Raw genomic sequence first — 19,405 nt, 5'->3', positions numbered from 1 at the left:
TCATTCCTAATTTGGTGGTAGTGCCATATTCACATTTGGAGAATTACTTGGCTATTACTGCTAAGAAATCTACCGTTAATTATCATTCTAGATTTTATATTTTTGGATGTTTCAATTTTTAAGAAACTTTTGATTTTAAAAATTGAGCGAATCCATACAACTTTTTGATGAGCTACTAATAATAAGTTCTAATTGTATTTAAAACCATCTTTCTGGATGTTAAGAGTTATTTCCTGAACCATTTCTTCATAAATAGGTTTTGCTTATCATTTGAAATTTAGCATAAAGTGATGTTAGTACATTTATCTGAAGGGTAACTGGGAAAATTGAATGCAGAAAATATGTAAAGTGTATAGCAACATTCTGCTCCATGTTTTAGGTGCTTAATGTTAGTCATTTTTCTTTGCAAAATGATCTTTTGGGGACTTCATTGTAAACTTTTCTGTATTATATCATTATTTCAGTTCATTTTTAAAAATCCCTTTCTTTTACTTTCTCTTCTATCTTCTTGAATGTTTAAGTCTTACCTTTGTTAGTCTTTATTTCTAGTATGTATACTTAATATGAATGTCCTTTTGAGTACAACTTGAGATTCCTCCTTCAAGTTTTGATCCTTTAATGTAGGGTGCTCTTACTGATTATTTCAAAGTGTTTTTTATTGTCAATTATGAATTCTCCTTTGATCAAAGAAATATTTCTAAAGAGTGTTTTAAAACTTCTAAATGGATGGCTTTTTGTTGTTAGTGCATTTTGTCTGTGCTTTCATTATTAATACTAATAGTAACTTATAGCTTACAAGTGAGCTCTATATGATTTCTGCTTTCTGAAATTAACCCAACTTTTATTTTGACCTCATATAGGACTCAGTTCAGTTCAGTTCAATCACTCAGTTGTGTTCGACGCTTTGAGACCCCATGAATCGCAGCACGCCAGGCCTCCCTGTCCATCACCAACCCCTGGAGTTCACTCAAACTTATGTCCATCGAGTTGGTGATGCCATCCAGCCATCTCATCTTCTGTCATCCCCTTCTCCTCCTGCTCCCAATGCCTCCCAGCATCAGGGTCTTCTCCAATGAGTCAACTCTTCGCATGAGGTAGCCAAAGTACTGGAGTTTCAGCTTTAGCATCATTCCTTCCAAAGAAATCCCAGGGCTGATCTCCTTCAGAATGGACTGGTTAGATCTCCTTGCAGTGCAGGGGACTCTCAAGAGTCTTCTCCAACACCACAGTTCAAAAGCATCAATTCTTTGGTGCTCAGCTTTCTTCACAGTCCAGCTCTCACATCCATACATGACCACAGGAAAAGCCATAGCCTTGACTAGATGGACCTTAGTCGGCAAAGTAATGTCTCTGCTTGTGAATATGCTATCTAGGTTGCTCATAACTTCTCTTCCAAGGAGTAAGCATCTTTTAATTTCATGGCTGCAGTGATTTTGGAGCCCCCCAAAAGAAAGTCTGACACTGTTTCCACTGTTTCCCCATCTATTTCCCATGAAGTGATGGGACTGGATGCCATGATCTTCATTTTCTGAATGATGAGCTTTAAGCCAACTTTTTCACTCTCCACTTTCACTTTCATCAAGAGGCTTTTTAGTTCCTCTTCACTTTCTGCCATAAGGGTGGTGTCATCTGCATATCTGATGTTATTGACATTTCTCCTGGCAATCTTGCAGTCCAAGGGACTCTTAAGAGTCTTCTCCAACACCACAGTTCAAAAGCATCAATTCTTGAGCGCTCAGCCTTCTTCACAGTCCAACTCTCACATCCATATATGACCACAGGAAAAACCATAGCCTTGACTAGACGGACCTTAGTCAGCAAAGTAATATCTCTCCTTTTGAATATGCTATCTAGGTTGGTCATAACTTTTCTTCCAAGGAGTAAGCGTCTTTTAATTTCATGGCTGCAGTCACCATCTGCAGTGATTTTGGTACCCCAAAAAGTAAAGTCTGACACAGTTTCCACTGTTTCCCCATCTATTTCCCATGAAGTGATGGGACCAGATGCCATGACCTTAGTTTTCTAAATGTTAATTAGAGGCCAAAATGTGTTTTCTCTTTTATTCTACATCTTTCCCTAACACCTGTTAGCTCAAGCTTAAATGTTTTAATCAACTTTTAAGACTCCCTCAGGAGTTTGTTCTTTATTTTTTTCTTTTTTTAATAGTTCATGCTTTATATATAGTAATGCCTTCTTGTTACTCATGAATGATATATAATCATAGCTGATGGTTAGGTAGTAGTTTCTTTGGGGATAGTAAACCAGGTAGATGGAGTGGAGATCTCTGGTGTTTAAGTCCAGTTTAGTTCAGTCACTTAGTCGTGTCCAACTCCTTGCGACCCCATGGACTGCAGCATGCCCGGCCTCCCTGTCCATCACCAACTCCAAGAGTTTACTCAAACTCATGTCCATCACATCAGTGATGCCATCCAGACATTTCATCCTTTTGTCATCTGTCCCCATCTCCTTCCACCTTCAATCTCTCCCAGCATCAGGGTCTTTTCCAAGAAGTCAGTTCTTTGCATCAGATGCCCAAAGTATTGGAGCTTCAGCATCAGTCCTTCCAGTGAATATTCAGGACTGATTTCCTTTAGGATGGACTGGTTGGATCTCCTTGCTGTCCAGGGGACTCTCAAGAGTAAGCGTCAGTTCTTCGGCACTCAGCTTTCTTTATAATTCAATTCTCACATCCATACATGACTACTGGAAAAACCATAGCCTTGACTAGATGGATCTTTGTTGGTAAAGTAATGTCTCTGCTTTTAAATATGCTGTCTAGATTGGTCTTGGCTTTTCTTCCAAGGAGCAAGCGTCTTTTAATTTCATGGCTGCAGTCACCATCTGCAGTGATTTTGGAGCCCAAGAAAATAAAGTCTCTTACTATATCCATTGTTTCCCCATCTATTTGCCATGAAGTGATGGGACCGGATGCCATGATCTTAGTTTTCTGATTGTTAAGTTTAAGCCAACTTTTTCACTCCCTTCTTTCACTTTCATCAAGAGGCTCTTTAGTTTTCTTCTCTTTCTGCCAGAAGGGTGGTGTCATCTGGTGTCTGAGGTTATTGATATTTATTCCAGCAATCTTGATTCCAGCTTGTTTTTCATCCAACCTGGCATTTTTCATGGTGTACTCTGCATATGAGTTAAATAAGCAGGGTGACAATATACAACCTTGACATAAACTCCTTTCCCAATTTGGAGCCAGTCCTTTTTTCCATGTCTGGTTCTAATTGTTGTTTCTTGACCTGAATACAGATTTCTCAGGAAGCAGGTGAGGTCTGGTATTCCCATCTCTTTAAGAATTTTCCACAGTTTGTTGGGATCCACACAGTCAAAGGCTTTGTAGCCATAAATAAAGTATCTTCTAGCTTAAGGAAAATTCTTCCATAGTTTCACTTCTAATTAATTTTTCCTGATCCATTTTCTCTCTTTTGCTTTTTAAGTTCCAGTTGAACACATGTTACACCTCTTCTTTGTATCCTCTGTGTTTTTACCCTCTTTTTGTTTATTTTCCATTTTTTTCTACACTCAGTGTGTTTTGGATAGCGTTTTCATCCAATTTCAGGTACACTAGTCTGGAAGAAGCACAAGCTGGAATCAAGATTGCCAGGACAAATATCAATAACCTCAGATATGCAGAAGACACCACCCTTATCGCAGAAAGAGAAGAAAACTAAAGAGCCTTTTGATGAAAGTGAAAGAGGAGAGTAAAAAGTTGGCTTAAAGCTCAACATTCAGAAAACATAGATCATGGCATCTGGTGCCATCACTTCATGGCAAATAGATGGGGAAACAGTGGAAACTGTGTCAGACTTTATTTTTGGGGGCTCCAAAATCACTGGAGATGGTGACTGCAGCCATGAAATTAAAAGACGCTTACTCCTTGGAAGGAAAGTTATGACCAACCTAGATAGCATATTCAAAAGCAGAGATATTACTTTGCCAACAAAGGTCTGTCTAGTCAAGGCTATGGTTTTTCCAGTGGTTATGTATGGATGTGAGAGTTGGACTGTGAAGAAAGGTGAACACTGAAGAATTGATGCTTTTGAACTGTGGTGTTGGAGAAGACTCTTGAGAGTCCCTTGGACTGCAAGATTGCCAGGAGAAATATCAATAACGTCAGATATGCAGATGACACCACTCTTATGGCAGAAAGTGACGAGGAACTAAGAAGCCTCTTGATGAAAATGAAAGTGGAGAGTGAAAAAGTTGGCTTAAAACTCAACATTCAGGAAACGAAGATCATGGCATCCGGTCCCATCACCTCATGGGAAATAGATGGGGAAACAGTGTCAGACTTTCTTTTGGGGGGGCTCCAAAATCACTGCAGCCATGAAATTAAAAGACACTTACTCCTTGGAAGAAAAGTTATGAGCAACCTAGATAGCATATTCAAAAGCAGAGACATTACTTTGCCGACTAAGGTCCATCTAGTCAAGGCTATGGTTTTTCCAGTGGTCATGTATGGATGTGAGAGTTGGACTGTGAAGAAGGCTGAGCGCCCAAGAATTGATGCTTTTGAACTGTGGTGTTGCAGAAGACTCTTGAGAGTCCCTTGGACTGCAAGGAGATCCAACCAGTCCATTCTGAAGGAGATCAGTTCTGGGTGTTCATTTGAAGGAATGATGCTAAAGCTGAAACTCCAGTACTTTGGCCACCTCATGCGAAGAGTTGACTCATTGGAAAAGACTCTGATGCTCGGAGAGAATGGGGTCAGGAGGAGAAGGGGACGACAGAGGATGAGATGGCTGGATGGCATCACCGACTAGATGCACATGAGTTTGAGTGAACTCTGGGAGTTGGTGATGAACAGGGAATCCTGGCGTGCTGCGATTCATGGCGTCCCAAAGAGTCAGACACGACTGAGCGACTGAACTGAACTGAGCAAGATAAACATGGCAATTGCATTTTTAATTTTTGTACTTTTTCCAGTTTTAGACTTTTTAACTTTCAAATTACTATGGCATATGTTTATGATTTCTGGTTCCCTACAAAGTTTTCAAGGTTTTCTTTTTTCTTTGAACATGGTTATAATAGTTATTTTACAGTCTATGTCTGATTATTCCATATTTGACATTTTTGTGAGTCTGTTTCTATTTCTTGTTTCTGCTGTTTTCTTGTCTTTTATATTCTCTTGCGAACTAGGTGTGCTTGACTCTGTATGATATAAATGGCATTTAAAAAATTATACTTTGTAGAAACAGTTCATGGCAAAGACACTGACTATTTTCTTGTGGGGAGAATTTTTGTTGCTGGTTTCAAAGGTTCCTGAATAGTCCGTGTGAAGCACAAGGCTACAGATAAAGGTAGTTTTGCTTCTGCTTTGTGCTTACTTTCAGATTGAAGCCCTGCAGGGTGCCAGCATATTGGGCATTAGGCCTTGGGCCATGACTTTTATACTTTCTACTCCCCTAGGCTCCAAAAACAACACTTCTGTTTGTCAGCTCTTTCTCTGGGGTCAGCAGATGGCCTTAGGGCAAAGTCAGTTAGCTTTGAGGCATCACTTGGTTATTACCTTCTCCTGGATCCTGGCTGAGCAGTTTCTCTTAACTTTACAGAAGATGTTTTACATATTCAACATTTTAAGTTTTCTTTTGTAAGACAGTTTATCTGAATTATGGGAGGCCTCCATTATCAGAAACAGAAGCCCTTATTGATTTTTAAAGATTCTAATTAGGGAGTGTCTGATGCATTCTTTAAAGAAAAAATTCTTTTCAGGGTTTTTGTTTGCTTTTCCAGTTTGAATTAAAAAGGGAGGATTGTTTCTGGGTGTAACTACACTTCTAAGCTGAAAATGATAAAATCCTGATTAATTATCATTGCCTTTTTTTCCTACTGATTAGACAATAGAATCATTAAGTATAGAAAATTTTTTCTTATTTATGCAGAAATGCATAAATAAGAAATTTTAAACATTTTTTAATCCATTATATAAATGAAAATTTCATTTATAATTGAAAACAATAATAAAAGTGATGTTTCTACAATTTTACTAAATCACAAAAGTACTCCCACAGTTAAGAATTTACTCAGCAAATACTAATGTAAATAGTAACGAATTTATACATATTTAACCTGAAGATTTTTGTTCAGATTTATAAGTAAATTAAATATATCTGCAAAGCAGTGTACAAGAAATTGTAGCATCAGTTGTAGTATGAGAACTCGTTTTGAGCTTTGCAAATTAATATTTAACATTTGTATTGCTTAACTTCATATAAACTGGGTTTTTTTTTATTGTGGTACTTTATGTGTTAGAATTCATTATTGTACTTAATTAAATCTTTTTGGCAGTTTCCAATTTCATGAATTCCATGCATGTTCACAGGCATCATTTTCTGTACTGTAAAGCATTTGTATCTTGATTTGCTTAGTTGAAGCATTCAATTTAAGTCATTAGCTAAACAGAAGTCCTCAGTTTATGCTAATATTGTTTTGTCATAATGTCAATCAGAAAGTATTGCAGAGTGACACAATGGCAATGAATTTCATTGTCATAATCTCAGAAAGCTTGGGCTTTCCTTGGCAGAGCAGAGGTGGAATGTGTCAAGGTTATAGAGGAGGTACACATTTTACTAAGCTTAGTGGTTAGTCCTGCTTTTCTTTGTGATATCCTTAAATGCTGTTTAATTATAACCATATAGTTACTGGTAGAAATGGAAACTAGTTTGCATTTAAAAATAAAGAAATTGAGGTTGAAGAGTATAAATAACTTATTCAAGATGTCACCGCTTCTTAGGGCAAAACCTTGACTAGTGGCCAACACTTTGTCTCATTTCACTTGCCACTGTTCAAAATAGGAAGAGGCACAGTATATAGTTAATGTTTGCCTCTTTCTGCCAGAGGTACTAGAGGAGCAGTTTGTCATCTGTTGCTGTGGGATATTGTAGAAAGCCCTAATCCGGGAGTCAGAAGGCCAACATTCAGATTTGTTCTGCATTTTATACACTGGTCAATTTTGGGGAGATTGCCAAGTTTATAACCTGGAGATTACTTGTACTGGTAGATAATAGACAACTGTATTGACAGAATGTCTTCTAAAAGACTTGGACATATTAGAAGGGAGTACCAAGGAAAATATGTCACATCTGTAAGTTAAATCTTTCATTTCTTTAAATCTTAGGTTATTTGTGCTATACTCTTTCAGCTTTAGTAAACATTTCAGCATTCCAAGAAAGCTTTTCTCGTTTTATGATTTTTTTTTTTTTTTTTGGCCTTTCTCCCTCTAACCTACCCAAAAGCGTATCTATTCTCTGTGCTAGAAATAGCATTGTTCAGTTACAGTGAGCATAATCCATAGCACAGTGGCCTATAGTTATAGTGAGCATCATGGTTAAGAAAATAGTGTAAAAGGATCCAAGAACCTGATTTGAAAGTATATTTTTCTATGAAAATTTTCTATGATGGATATGTGATAGCTGTTTTAGCCATTGATACACAAATAGAATAACTTTGGCAGGAATTTTTCTGACCATGGTAAAGGAACCACAGTCTTTCCTTGAAAATACTGCAAGATGGGCCGATCTCGATTTTTTTTTTTCTTTTTTTTAAGATTTATTTTGTTTTTGAAAGCGCTGAATCTTTGTCGTGAGGGCTTTCTCTAGTTGAGGCTAGCGGGGGCTACTCTGTAGTTGTAGTACATGGGCTTCTCATTGCAGTGGCTTTTCTTGTTTCTGAGCAGGAACTCGAGGGCGTGTAAGCTTCAATAGTTGTGGCTCCAGGCACTAGAGCACAGGCTCTACATTTGTGATGCATGGGCTTAGTTGTTCCAAGGCATGTGGTATCCTTCTGGACCAGGGATCCGACTGGTATCCCCTGCACTGCAAGGAGGACTCTTCATCACTGGACCCCCAGGGGAGCCCTGTCTTTGTTTAATAACAATAATTGAAGGTGAATTGAATAGTAAGCAATATTGATACTCATCTGTGGTGCCAGGTACACATGTATATTTATTTGCATAAGGAAAGTCTCAGCTGGTTGGTTTTGTGTTATTTTCACGTAATGGAGTGCTGGATTATGGTTTTGTTGTTGTTCAGTTGCTAAGACATGTCTAACTCTTTGCAACCCCATGGAATGGAGTATGCCACGTTTCCCTGTCCTTCATTATCTCCCAGGGTTTGCTCAAACTCATGTCCATTGAGTTGCTGATGCCATCCAACCCTCTCATCCTCTGTTGCCCCCTTTTTCTCGAACCCTCAATCTTCTCCAACATCAGAGACTTTTCCAATGAGTCGACTTTTCCCATCAGGTGGTCAAAGTATTGGAGCTTCAGCTTCAGCATCAGTTCTTCCAGTGAATATTTAGGGTTGATTTCCTTCAGGATTGACTGGTTTGATATCCTTGCTGACTAAGGGACTCTCAAGAGTCTTCTCCAACACCACAGTTCAAAAGCATCAATTCTTCCATGCTCAGCCTTCTTTATGGTCCAACTCTCACATCCATACATAACTACTAGAAAAGCCAGTTTTACCTATATGGACCTTTGTCACCAAAGTGAGTCTGCTTTTCAATATGCTGTCTAGGTTTGTCATAGCTTTTCTTCCAAAGAGCAAGCATCTGTTAATTTCATGGCTGTAGTCACCATCTGCAGTGATTTTGGAGCCCAAGAAAATAAAGTTTCCATTTTATCCCCATCTATTTGGCAGGAAAAAGCAAGAGAGTCCCGGAAAAACATCTACTTCTGTTTTTTGACTATGCCAAAGCCTTTGACTGTGTGGATCACAATAAACTGTAGAAAATTCTGAAAGAGATGGGAATACCAGACCACCTGACCTGCCTCTGGAGAAATCTGTATGCAGGTCAGGAAGCAACAGTTAGAACTGGACATGGAACAACAGACTGGTTCCAACTTGGGAAAGGAGTACGTCAAGGCTGTATATATTGTCACCCTGCTTATTTAACTTATATGCAGAGTACATCATGAGAAATGCTGGGCTGGAAGAAGCACAAGCTGGAATCGAGATTGCCGGGAGAAATATCAGTAACCTCAGATATGCAGATGACACCACCCTTGTGGCAGAAAAGAAAAGAGGAACTAAAAAGCCTGTTGATGAAAGTGAAAGAGGAGAGTGAAAGAGTTGACTTAAAGCTCAACATTCAGAAAACGAAGATCATGGCATCTGGTCCCATCACTTCATGGGAAATAGATGGGGAAACAGTGGAAATAGTGTCAGACTTTATTTTTGGGGGCTCCAAAATCACTGCAGGTGGTGACTGCAGCCATGAAATTAAAAGACGCTTACTCCTTGGAAGAAAAGTTATGACCAACCTAGATAGCATATTCAAAAACAGAGACATTACTTTGCCAACAAAGGTCTGGCTAGTCAAGGCTATGGTTTTTCCAGTAGTCATATATGGATGTGAGAGTTGAACTGTGAGGAAGGCTGAGCACTGAAGAATTGATGCTTTTGAAGTGTGGTGTTGGCGAAGACTCTTGAGAGTCCCTTGGACTGCAAGGAGATCCAACCAGTCCATTCTGAAGGAGATCAGCCCTGGGATTTCTTTGGAAGGAATGATGCTAAAGCTGAAACTCCAGTACTTTGGCCACCTCATGCAAAGTGTTGACTAATTGGAAAAGACTCTGATGCTGAGAGGGATTGGGGGCAGGAGGAGAAGGGGACGACAGAGGATGAGATGGCTGGATGGCATCGCTGACTCGATGGATGTGAGTCTGGGTGAACTCCAGGAGTTGGTGATGGACAGGGAGGCCTGGCGTGCTGCGATTAATGGGGTCGCAAAGAATTGGACACGACTGAGTGACTGAACTGAACTGATTTGTCAGGAAGTGATGGGACCACATGCCATGATCTTTGTTTTTTGAATGCTGAGTTTTAAGCCAGCTTTGTCACTCTCCTCTTTCACATTCTTCAAGAGGCTCTTTAGTTCCTCTTTGCTTTTTTCTACTAAGGTGATGTCATCTCATTTTTGAGGTCATTGATATTTCTCCTGGCAATCTTGATTCCCCCTTGAGCTTCATCTAGTCCAGCATTTGCATTTCTCATGATGTCCTCTGCATATAAGTTAAATGAGCAAGGTGACAATATATAGCTTTGATATACTCCTTTCCTAATTTTCAACCAGTCTGTGTTCCACGTCTGGTTCTAACTGTTGCTTTTTGACCTGCATACAGATTTCTCAGGAGGCACATAAGGTAGTTTGGTATTCTCATCTCTATTAGAATTTTTCACAGTTTGTCGTGAAATTCCCTTGCTTTTTCTGTGATCCAGCAGGTGTTGGCAATTTGATCTCTGCTTCCTCTGCCTTTTCTATATCCAGCTTGCATATCTGTAAGTTCTCAGTTTATGTACTGCTAAAGCCTGGCTTGGAGGATTTTGAACATTACCTTACTAGCATGTGAAATTGTGCATTAGTTTGAACATTCTTTGGCATTGCCCTTTTTTGGGACTGGAATGAAAACCGACCTTTTCTAGTTCTGCGGCCACTGATGAGTTTTCCAAATTTACTGGCATATTGAATGCAACACTTTAACAGCATCATCTTTCAGGATTTGAAATAGCTCAACTGGAATTCCATCACCTCCACTAGCTTTGTTCATAGTAATGCTTCCTAAGGCCCACTTCACTTCACATTCCAGGATGTCTGACTGTAGGTAAGTGACCACACCATCGTGGTTTTCCAGGTCATTAAGATCCTTTTTATATAGTTCTTCTATGTATTCTTACCACCTCTTCTTAACATCTTTGGCTTCTGTTCGGTCCATATCATTTCTGTCCTTTATTGAGCCCATCGTTGCATGAAATGTTCCCTTCGTATCTCTAATTTTCTTGAAGAGATCTCTAGTCTTTCCCATTCTATTGTTTTCCTCTATTACTTTGCACTGATCACTGTGGAAGGCTTTCTTATCTCTCCTTGCTGTTCTTTGGAACTCTGCATTCAAATGGGTATATCTTTCCTTTTCTCCTTTGCCTTTTGCTTCTCTTCTTTTCACAGCTATTTGTAAGGCCTCCTCCGACAACCATTTTGCTTTTTTGCATTTCTTTTTCTTGGGGATGGTCTTCATCACTGCCTCCTGTACAGTGTCACGGACCTCTGTCCACAGTTCTTCAAGCACTCTTTCTTTCAGATTTAATACATTGAATCTGTTTGTCACTTCCACTGTATAATCATAAGGGGTTTGATTTAGTTCATACCATAATGGTCTGGTGGTTTTCCCTACTTTATTCAATTTCAGTCTGAATTTGGCAATAAGGAGTTATGATCTGAGCCACAGTCAGCTCCTGTTCTTGTTTTTGCTGATTGCATAGAGCTTCTCCCAAATTCACCTGCAGAGAATATAATCAGTCTGGTTTTGGTATTGACCATCTGGTAGTGTCCATGTGTAGAGTCATCCCTTGTGTTGTTGGAAGAGGGTGTTTACTATGACTAGTGCATTCTCTTAGCAAAACTCTCTTAGCCTTTGCCCTGCTTCATTTTGTACTCCAAGGCCAAACTTGCCGGTTACTCCAGGTATCTCTTGATTTCCTACTTTTGCATCCCAGTCCCCTATGATGGAAAGGACATCATTTTTTGGTGTTAGTTCTAGAAGGTCTTATAGGTCATCATAGAACTGTTCAGCTTCTTTGGCATTAGTAGTTGGGGCATAGACTTGGATTACTATGATGTTGAATGGATTACCTTGAAAACCAAAAGAGATCATTCTGTCGGTTTGAGATTGCACCCAGGTGCTGCACTTCAGACTCTTGTTGACTCTGAGGGCTACCTCATTTCATCAAAGGGATTCTTGCCCATGGTAGTAGATAAAATGGTAATCTTAGTTAAATTCGCCCATTCCAGTCCATTTTAGTTCAGTTGCTAAAATGTCGATGTTCACTCTTGCCATCTCCTATTTGACCACTTCCAATTACCCTTGATTCATCGATCTAACATTCCAGGTTCCTATGCGATATTGCTCTTTACAGCATCAGATTTTACTTTGACCACCAGACACATCCACAACCAAACATTGTTTCCTCTTTGGCTCAGAGTCTTCATTCCTTCTGGAGCTGTTTCTCTGCTTTTCTCCAGTAGCATATTGGACACCTGCTGACCAGGGGCTTCATCTTTCAGTGTTAGGATTTTAGTTTATATGAAGCTTAACTCTTTAGGCTGACCTCATCTTTCACATCTGGAGTCTGAGGACCAGGGAGCTGAAATAACCCTGATTGAAATAGGGGAATACTTTGAAAAATCAAATGGAACAGTCTCATGCTTTCTTCCTGAGTAGTCTCGTTGCTAAAAGTCAGATATACGCATATGTTGGAAGGAATATTCTGTGGTATGAATCTAGGCATGATCAGTTTGCTAGTTTAAATAGAGATTTTCATTGTCCCATTTTATGTTCTCTTCATAAATTGAACCATGAGAAGTAACATTGCTCAGTGATCATCTACATTTGGGCTTTGCACAGAATAGAGTTGGCTTCCTGCAAAATTCGTTGAAGACTGTCTAAGACCCAGTACTTACAAGAGCCATTTAGGGTCAGCTTCAAGGCTTATCACAGTTAAGAGTCTGAGGGAGGTGTGGGCACGTCCCCAGCCTGGTGGTAACGGCCAGTCCTACTGCTCAATCCCCATGTCACACAACCACAGCTGCAGGGTTTAAACACAGCTCTCTAATGAAGCAGGAGAAGGGGCTCTGCTCTTGTGCACTCGTGAATCCTGACCTCGCAGAATCGGGGTATGGCCACGGTTCTGTATCTTGGCCCCTGATCATGTCAGAAGAAGGGCAGTGCTTCCCTAATCATGCAGCTTAGAATTCCTTTGGTCCCAGTCTTCAGAGTTTGTCCCCCACCTTCTGATGTCCAGCCCTGCCTGAATACCATGTGCTGCCCAACAGCATCATGGTAGGGCAGAAGGGGACCTATGCACCTGCTAAGGATCCTATCTGTGGATTTTCCCTCAGTAAACACTTTTTTTTTAGTGGGTCTGATGTATGTGCTGCTTGACCATTTGTCCTTGTTTGTACAGCAACCCCAAAATAGCACTTCAACTCTGAAATCATTTAATAACTTCTTATGACAGGAATGATGTGGTATATACTCATAAGAACCTTGTCTTTGAGTGCAGGAGAAATAAATCCTGTAGTCATTGAGGGTTCAAAGTGCTAAGTGCTGGATATTTCTGTCACTAATCTCATATCAGGTATAATATGGTGGCAGAACATAGCAGTTATAGTCTATTTGGGTATCATTACATTTATTAAAACCTTTTCACATGCTTTCTACCCAAATGTTAATTTAGTGATTTTTTTTCACATATCCAACATGCCTAGACAGCAAATACCAAAACTACAGGAATTTTAACTAGTTTAATGTCATTGTGAAAAAGTGTGTCTGTTTAAATCAGAGGTGTTTAAAATTATCATTTTCACACCTCTTCATCTTCATAGTTTATGGATTAGAAAGATGTTTTTAAACACTAGTGTAAAACATTATTATAAGTAAATTTTGTATGCCTTGTTATATTTCTTATAGTAGTTCAACAATGTTAATATAGAAATGGTAATATAAAGCAATGGTTAAACTTGATATCTGTAAGTTAGATATGGTATTTGATATAAGCTAGTGGAGGTGATGGAATTCCAGTTGAGCTATTTCAAATCCTGAAAGATGATGCTCTGAAAGTGCTGCACTCAATATGCCAACAAATTTGGCAAACTCAGCAGTGGCCACAGGACTGGAAAAGGTCAGTTTTCATTCCAATCCCAAAGAAAGGCAATGCCAAAGAATGTTCAAACAACCACACAATTGCACTCATCTCACACACTAGTAAAGTAATGCTCAAAATTCTCCAAGCCAGGCTTCAGCAATACATGAACCGTGAACTTCCAGATGTTTAAGCTGGTTTTATAAAAGGCAGAGGAGCTTGAGATCAAATTGCCAACATCTGCTGGATCATGGAAAAAGCAAGAGAGTTCCAGAAAAACATCTATTTATGCTTTATTGACTATGCCAAAGCCTTTGACTGTGTGGATCACAATAAACTGTGGAAAATTCTGAAAGAGATGGGAATACCAGACCACCTGACCTGCCTCTGGAGAAATCTGTATGCAGGTCAGGAAGCAGCAGTTAGAACTGGACATGGAACAACAGACTGGTTCCAACTTGGGAAAGGAGTACGTCAAGGCTGTATATTGTCACCCCGCTTATTTAACTTATATGCAGAGTACATCATGAGAAACTCTGGACTGGAAGAAACACAAGCTGGAATCGAGATTGCCGGGAGAAATATCAATAACCTCAGATATGCAGATGACACCACCCTTGTGGCAGAAAAGAAAAGAGGAACTAAAAAGCCTGTTGATGAAAGTGAAAGAGGAGAGTGAAAGAGTTGGCTTAAAGCTCAACATTCAGAAAACGAAGATCATGGCATCCGGTCCCATCACCTCATGGGAAATAGATGGGGAAACAGTGGAAACAGTGTCAGACTTTCTTTTGGGGGGCTCCAGAATCACTGCAGATGGTGACTGCAGCCATGAAATTAAAAGATGCTTGCTCCTTGGAAGGAAAGTTATGACCAACCTAGATGGCATATTGAGAAGCAGAGACATTACTTTGCCAACAAAGGTCCATCTAGTCAAGGCTATGGTTTTTCCAGTGGTCATGTGAGAGTTGGACTGTGAAGAAGGCTGAGCACTGAAGAATTGATGCTTTTGAACCATGGTGTTGGAGAGGACTCTTGAGAGTCCCTTGGACTGCAAGGAGATCCAACCAGTCCATTCTAAAGGAGATCAGTCCTGGGTGTTCTTTGGAAGGAATGATGCTAAAGCTGAACTCCAGTACTTTGGCCACCTCATGCGAAGTGTTGACTCATTGGAAAAGACTCTGATGCTGGGAGGAATTGAGGGCAGGAGGAGAAGGGGACGACAGAGGATGAGATGGCTGGGTGGCATCACGGACTTGATGGACGTGAGTTTGAGTGAGCTCCGGGAGTTGGTGATGGACAGGGAGGCCTGGCGTGCTGTGATTCATGGGGTCCCAAAGAGTCGGACACGACTGAGCGACTGAACTGAACTGAATAACTTATATTTGATCAGACAATTTTTTTTTTTTTTAACAACAAAGTACACTCTTGCTATAGCTTGTATTCATTATGTTTTTGAAGTCTTTTCCTTTGAAAGGCCATTTAGGGAAATGTAAAGGTTAATTTTATATATAAACAGTAGAGGTGACTAAATTTCTCTCTTTTTTATAGTCATATGTTCTTGTAAACAGAAATCCACAGAAGCCTAATACTTCTTCATTGTTTTAATAGAATTATTTCCCATCTAAAGCACTGGATACAATTGGATGAAGTTATTTTAATAATTTGTTTCAAGCTATCCATATATGATAGCTGTAAATGTTATTAACTATTTTGTTGTATAGATATAGATTTATGTGTAAACATAGATCAGGGGAGGAAGGAAGGAAAAAAGGAGATGGAAAGAATGAAAAGAGGGAGTTAATTTGCTAGAGTTCAATAACTTTTTAGCATTAGCATGCCCCATTTTTTTAAATAGCTATATTTCGCCTCAGCAAGTATTCAAAATAATAGAAATGATACCTTTCAATATGTTTTAGTAATATTTTTCTATCTTAATGTTAGGTCTTCAGACATGAACTAGCTTACTTATTGACTGGAATTCTTGGAGCAGCAATAGATTATTGGATTGTCCTTGGTCTTAATATGGGTAGAAACGTGATGCGACACATGTCTGATGACTTAGGAAGTTATGTTTCCCTTTCATGTGATGGTAAGTATGTCTGTGTTGTGTGAGTCTTACTCAAACACGTCATGATTTTATAAAATTTGATATTATAGCATGGAAAATAGTACCTGGAAATAAAGTATTATATATTTGTAGATAATATTCATCATTTTTTCTTAATTCTACAACTAAAAATTAAACTACCTCATAAAAGTAAATATTTAAACATTTAAAATCAATTTATTTTAGATTTACCTTTTTTTTCTTGTTTGGTGTTTTAGAATCTCATGTGGTAAAAACTATTTTTAATACATTTAATACTTCTAATCATTCAACTAGGAAGCATTATCTCTCTGTGATGTTATCTGTGCCATATGAACAGTTTCCTGGTCTCATCCTGCATGAATACTTAACATTATTAAAAATGAAAATCATTAGGTCAGAATACTTACTATGGTATAGAAAGCCAGTTGTATTAACTTGAGCTTATATTACTGGTTAAAACATTTCCCCCATGTACATATTACTGTATAATTTTTCTTATTATAACCAAAAGCTGCCACTGCTTCTTTTCCACTGAGTCTGATGATCTAACGAATTAGCATGGATGAAACAAATAAAAGTGATATGTGTGTATAACTTTCTCACTCTTCCTCCTCCCTGTATTATCTGACTGTAAAGTTCCCCCTAAAGTAATAGGAATATTATTTAAGCAATATGATGACAGAACCCATTTTCACATGCTTACTTTATGTTTTGTATGTATGTGTATCAGTAGGTCAATCATGTCTGACTCTCTACGACACCATGGACTAGCCCACCCTTCTCTGTTCATGGAATTCTCCAGGCAAGAATACTGGAGTGGGTAGCCATTCCCTTTAAAGGGGATCTTCCCAACCCAGGGATTAAACCCTGGACTCGTGCATTGCAGATGAATTCTTTACTGTCTGAGCCACCAGAGAAGCCCATGAAGGTTGTTCCTAACTCTTCTGGGTCTCCAGAGTTAAGGGAGGCTTCTGTAAGACTTTTTTACATTCTTTTTTATTATTCCTTTTTTTCATATAGTTGACATACAGCATTACCTTAGTTTCAGGTATACTACATTGTTGGACGTTTGTATGTGTTAAGAAATGATCACCACTACTATAAATCTAGTAACCATCTGCCCCCATACAAGCCTATTATAATGTTATCCACACTAGGTATGTTCTTACTCTTCAAAGCCAGAGTAGTGCCCTATGATCCATTTCCTTCCTCTCCCCCTTTCTCTCTTCTTTCCTAAATTTCTAAAATGAACATATTTTAAACCAAGTGAACTGTTATAGCTTTCAAATATAAAAGGTGATTTTTATATACATAAAAATATTTTAGACTGCTAAGTAAGTATTCTCTTTTGTTGCACAATGTGTTTCATTGCATCTTAGTTTTATATAAAAGAAAAAGTTCTTGAATATGCTGTCAATCACTTTAATACTTCGAACAGAGATTCTAGAATAGGAATCCAGGCTGTAACTGGGTTCAGGATTTATTCAATGATGCCCTCTGCAAAGAGAGGTCTCTCTTTATACTACTGAAGTTAGAAGATTTTTATCTAAAGCATTTTATCTTCTTTTTTTCTTTCTTTTTCATTGAGCTGAGGGGTGATTACTGTTCCTTTTGTGAAGCAGCTGTCCTTTGTTCCATGACTTTTTAACATTTCTTAGCTCAAATTCAATCTTCCTTCAGAATCCTTTCTTATCATTTCTTTCCCACCATTCCTACTAGATAGTGTGTGTGGGGTTTTTTTTTTCTTCTTTCCATTTTAGAAACAGAATTCTGGCATTATTTGCTAGCATGGGAACTAAACATTCAGCTAAAAGGATTCCCTGTTTTCATTCCATAATGAAGCTTGTTTGAGTTGGAGGATTAGCAGTGCCTTAACAGAGTATCAGTATATTTATATGCATTGTTTCCAGTGTGTATTGGTTACCTCTAGCGAGATACAACTTATCTTACAGTTTAACCAAATGCATGAAATAATGAACCTTGTATTAACAGAATTCTGCTGCGTGTTATGAATCAACTTTAATGCTTTCCTTACTCATAATCAAATGTCCCTTAACTTTAAAGCAAGCATTGTTACCCACTGTTACTACCAGTTTTCAGAAGACAAATTTAAACCTAACATATTTGAGCCGGTAACTGACTTCAGCTGAAAGTAGACTTTAATGTTACCATTGTAATCCTGTGAACAGACTGATTACTTTGCTCTCAGTTATGTTTGATCACTAATATTTAAAACTACAAGAGATTAAATTGTATTCCTGTTTGAAGTGTGTGTTTAAGCCTTTCCTTCCCCTTTTCAAAGCACACACAGTTGGTTTCTTAGGCTTCCAATTAAGCCATAGATGGGCAGTTTTAAAAATATATATATCTAAAAATGGTTTAAATTAATATCTCCTAAATTTTTGTTACTACATGTTGATTTTAAGCCTTTGTCAGGAGAGAAAAGTAAATGATTGTTCCTTAAGAGCAGTAGCTTTTCTACAACTAATATGTGAAACTAAATTGTTTATTATAGAGCTTGTAGAATAATTCACTTAAACCTTACAAGTGAATCTGGGTATTCTAATAATGTCCTTTGGGTCAGTATTTTGATGGAGAATCATTTCCTTGTTCAGTTGCTAAGTCATGTCTAACTCTTTGCCACTCCATAGACTGCAGCACGCCAGGCTTCCCTGTCCTCCGCTATCTCCTGGTGTTTGCTCAAATTCATGTCCATTGAGTCAGTGGTGCTATCTAGCCATCTCATCCTCTGCCTCCCCCTTCTTTTGCCTTCAGTCTTTCCCAGCATCAGGGTCTTTTCCAATGAGTCAACTCTGCCCACCAGGTGGCCAAAGTATTGGAGCTTCAGGATTAGTCCTTCTAGTCAGTGATCAGGGTTGATCTTTAGAATTGACTGGTTTGATCTCCTTGGTGTCCAGGAGACTCTCGAGCCTTTTCTAGCACCACAACTCAAAAAGCATCAGTTCTTCGGTGCTCTGCTTCATTTATGGTCCAACACTCACATCTCTACATGACTACTGGAGAAACCATCACTTTGACTATATGGGCCTTTTTTGGCAAAGTGATGTCTTTGCTTTTTAATACGCCATCTAGGTTTGTCACAGCTTTCCTTTCAAGGAGCAGACATGTTTTAATTTCATGATACAGTCACCATCCACAATGATTTTGGAACCCAAGAAAATAAAGTCTGTCACTGTTTCCATTGTTGTACCATCTATTTGCCATGAAGTGATGAGACTGGATGCCATGATCTTAGTTTTCTGAATGTTGAGCTCTAAGCCAACTTTTTACTCTCCTTTTTCACTTTCATCAAGAGGCTCTTTAGTTCTTCTTCACTTTCTGCCATAAGGGTGGTGTCATCTGCATATCTGAGGTTATTGATATTTCTCCCGGCAATCTTGATTCCAGCTTTTGATTACACAGTCTGACATTTCCCTTGATGTACTCTGCATTCAAGTTAAATAAGCAGAGCAGCAATATGCAGACTTGTCATACTCCTTCTCAGTCTTGAACCAGTCATTCCATGTCCAGTTCAAACTGTTGCTTCTTGACCTGCATACAGGCTTCTCAGGAGACAGGTAAGGTGGTCTCGTATTGCCATCTTTTTAAGAATTTTCCACAGTTTGTTATGATCCACACAGTCAAAGGCCTTCCGCATAGTCAGTGAAGCAGA

General features: G+C 38.8%; 1 protein-coding gene across 1 annotated transcript in view; it reads left to right on the top strand.

The window, feature by feature from the left end:
- SLF1 (SMC5-SMC6 complex localization factor 1) overlaps positions 1 to 19,405 on the top strand; it is a 74,569-nt gene that overhangs the window by 42,225 nt on the left and 12,939 nt on the right. The window contains exon 15 of the mRNA XM_040241516.1: positions 15,585 to 15,732. Coding sequence (XP_040097450.1) covers positions 15,585 to 15,732 — 148 coding nt within the window. The remainder of the gene's footprint in view (positions 1 to 15,584; positions 15,733 to 19,405) is intronic.

Source organism: Oryx dammah, unplaced genomic scaffold (genome assembly GCF_014754425.2).
Source record: "Oryx dammah isolate SB20612 unplaced genomic scaffold, SCBI_Odam_1.1 HiC_scaffold_5, whole genome shotgun sequence".
NCBI classification, from domain to species: domain Eukaryota; kingdom Metazoa; phylum Chordata; class Mammalia; order Artiodactyla; family Bovidae; genus Oryx; species Oryx dammah.
Note: the sequence above shows the minus strand (reverse complement) of the source record. Positions and strands in the feature narration are given on the sequence as shown.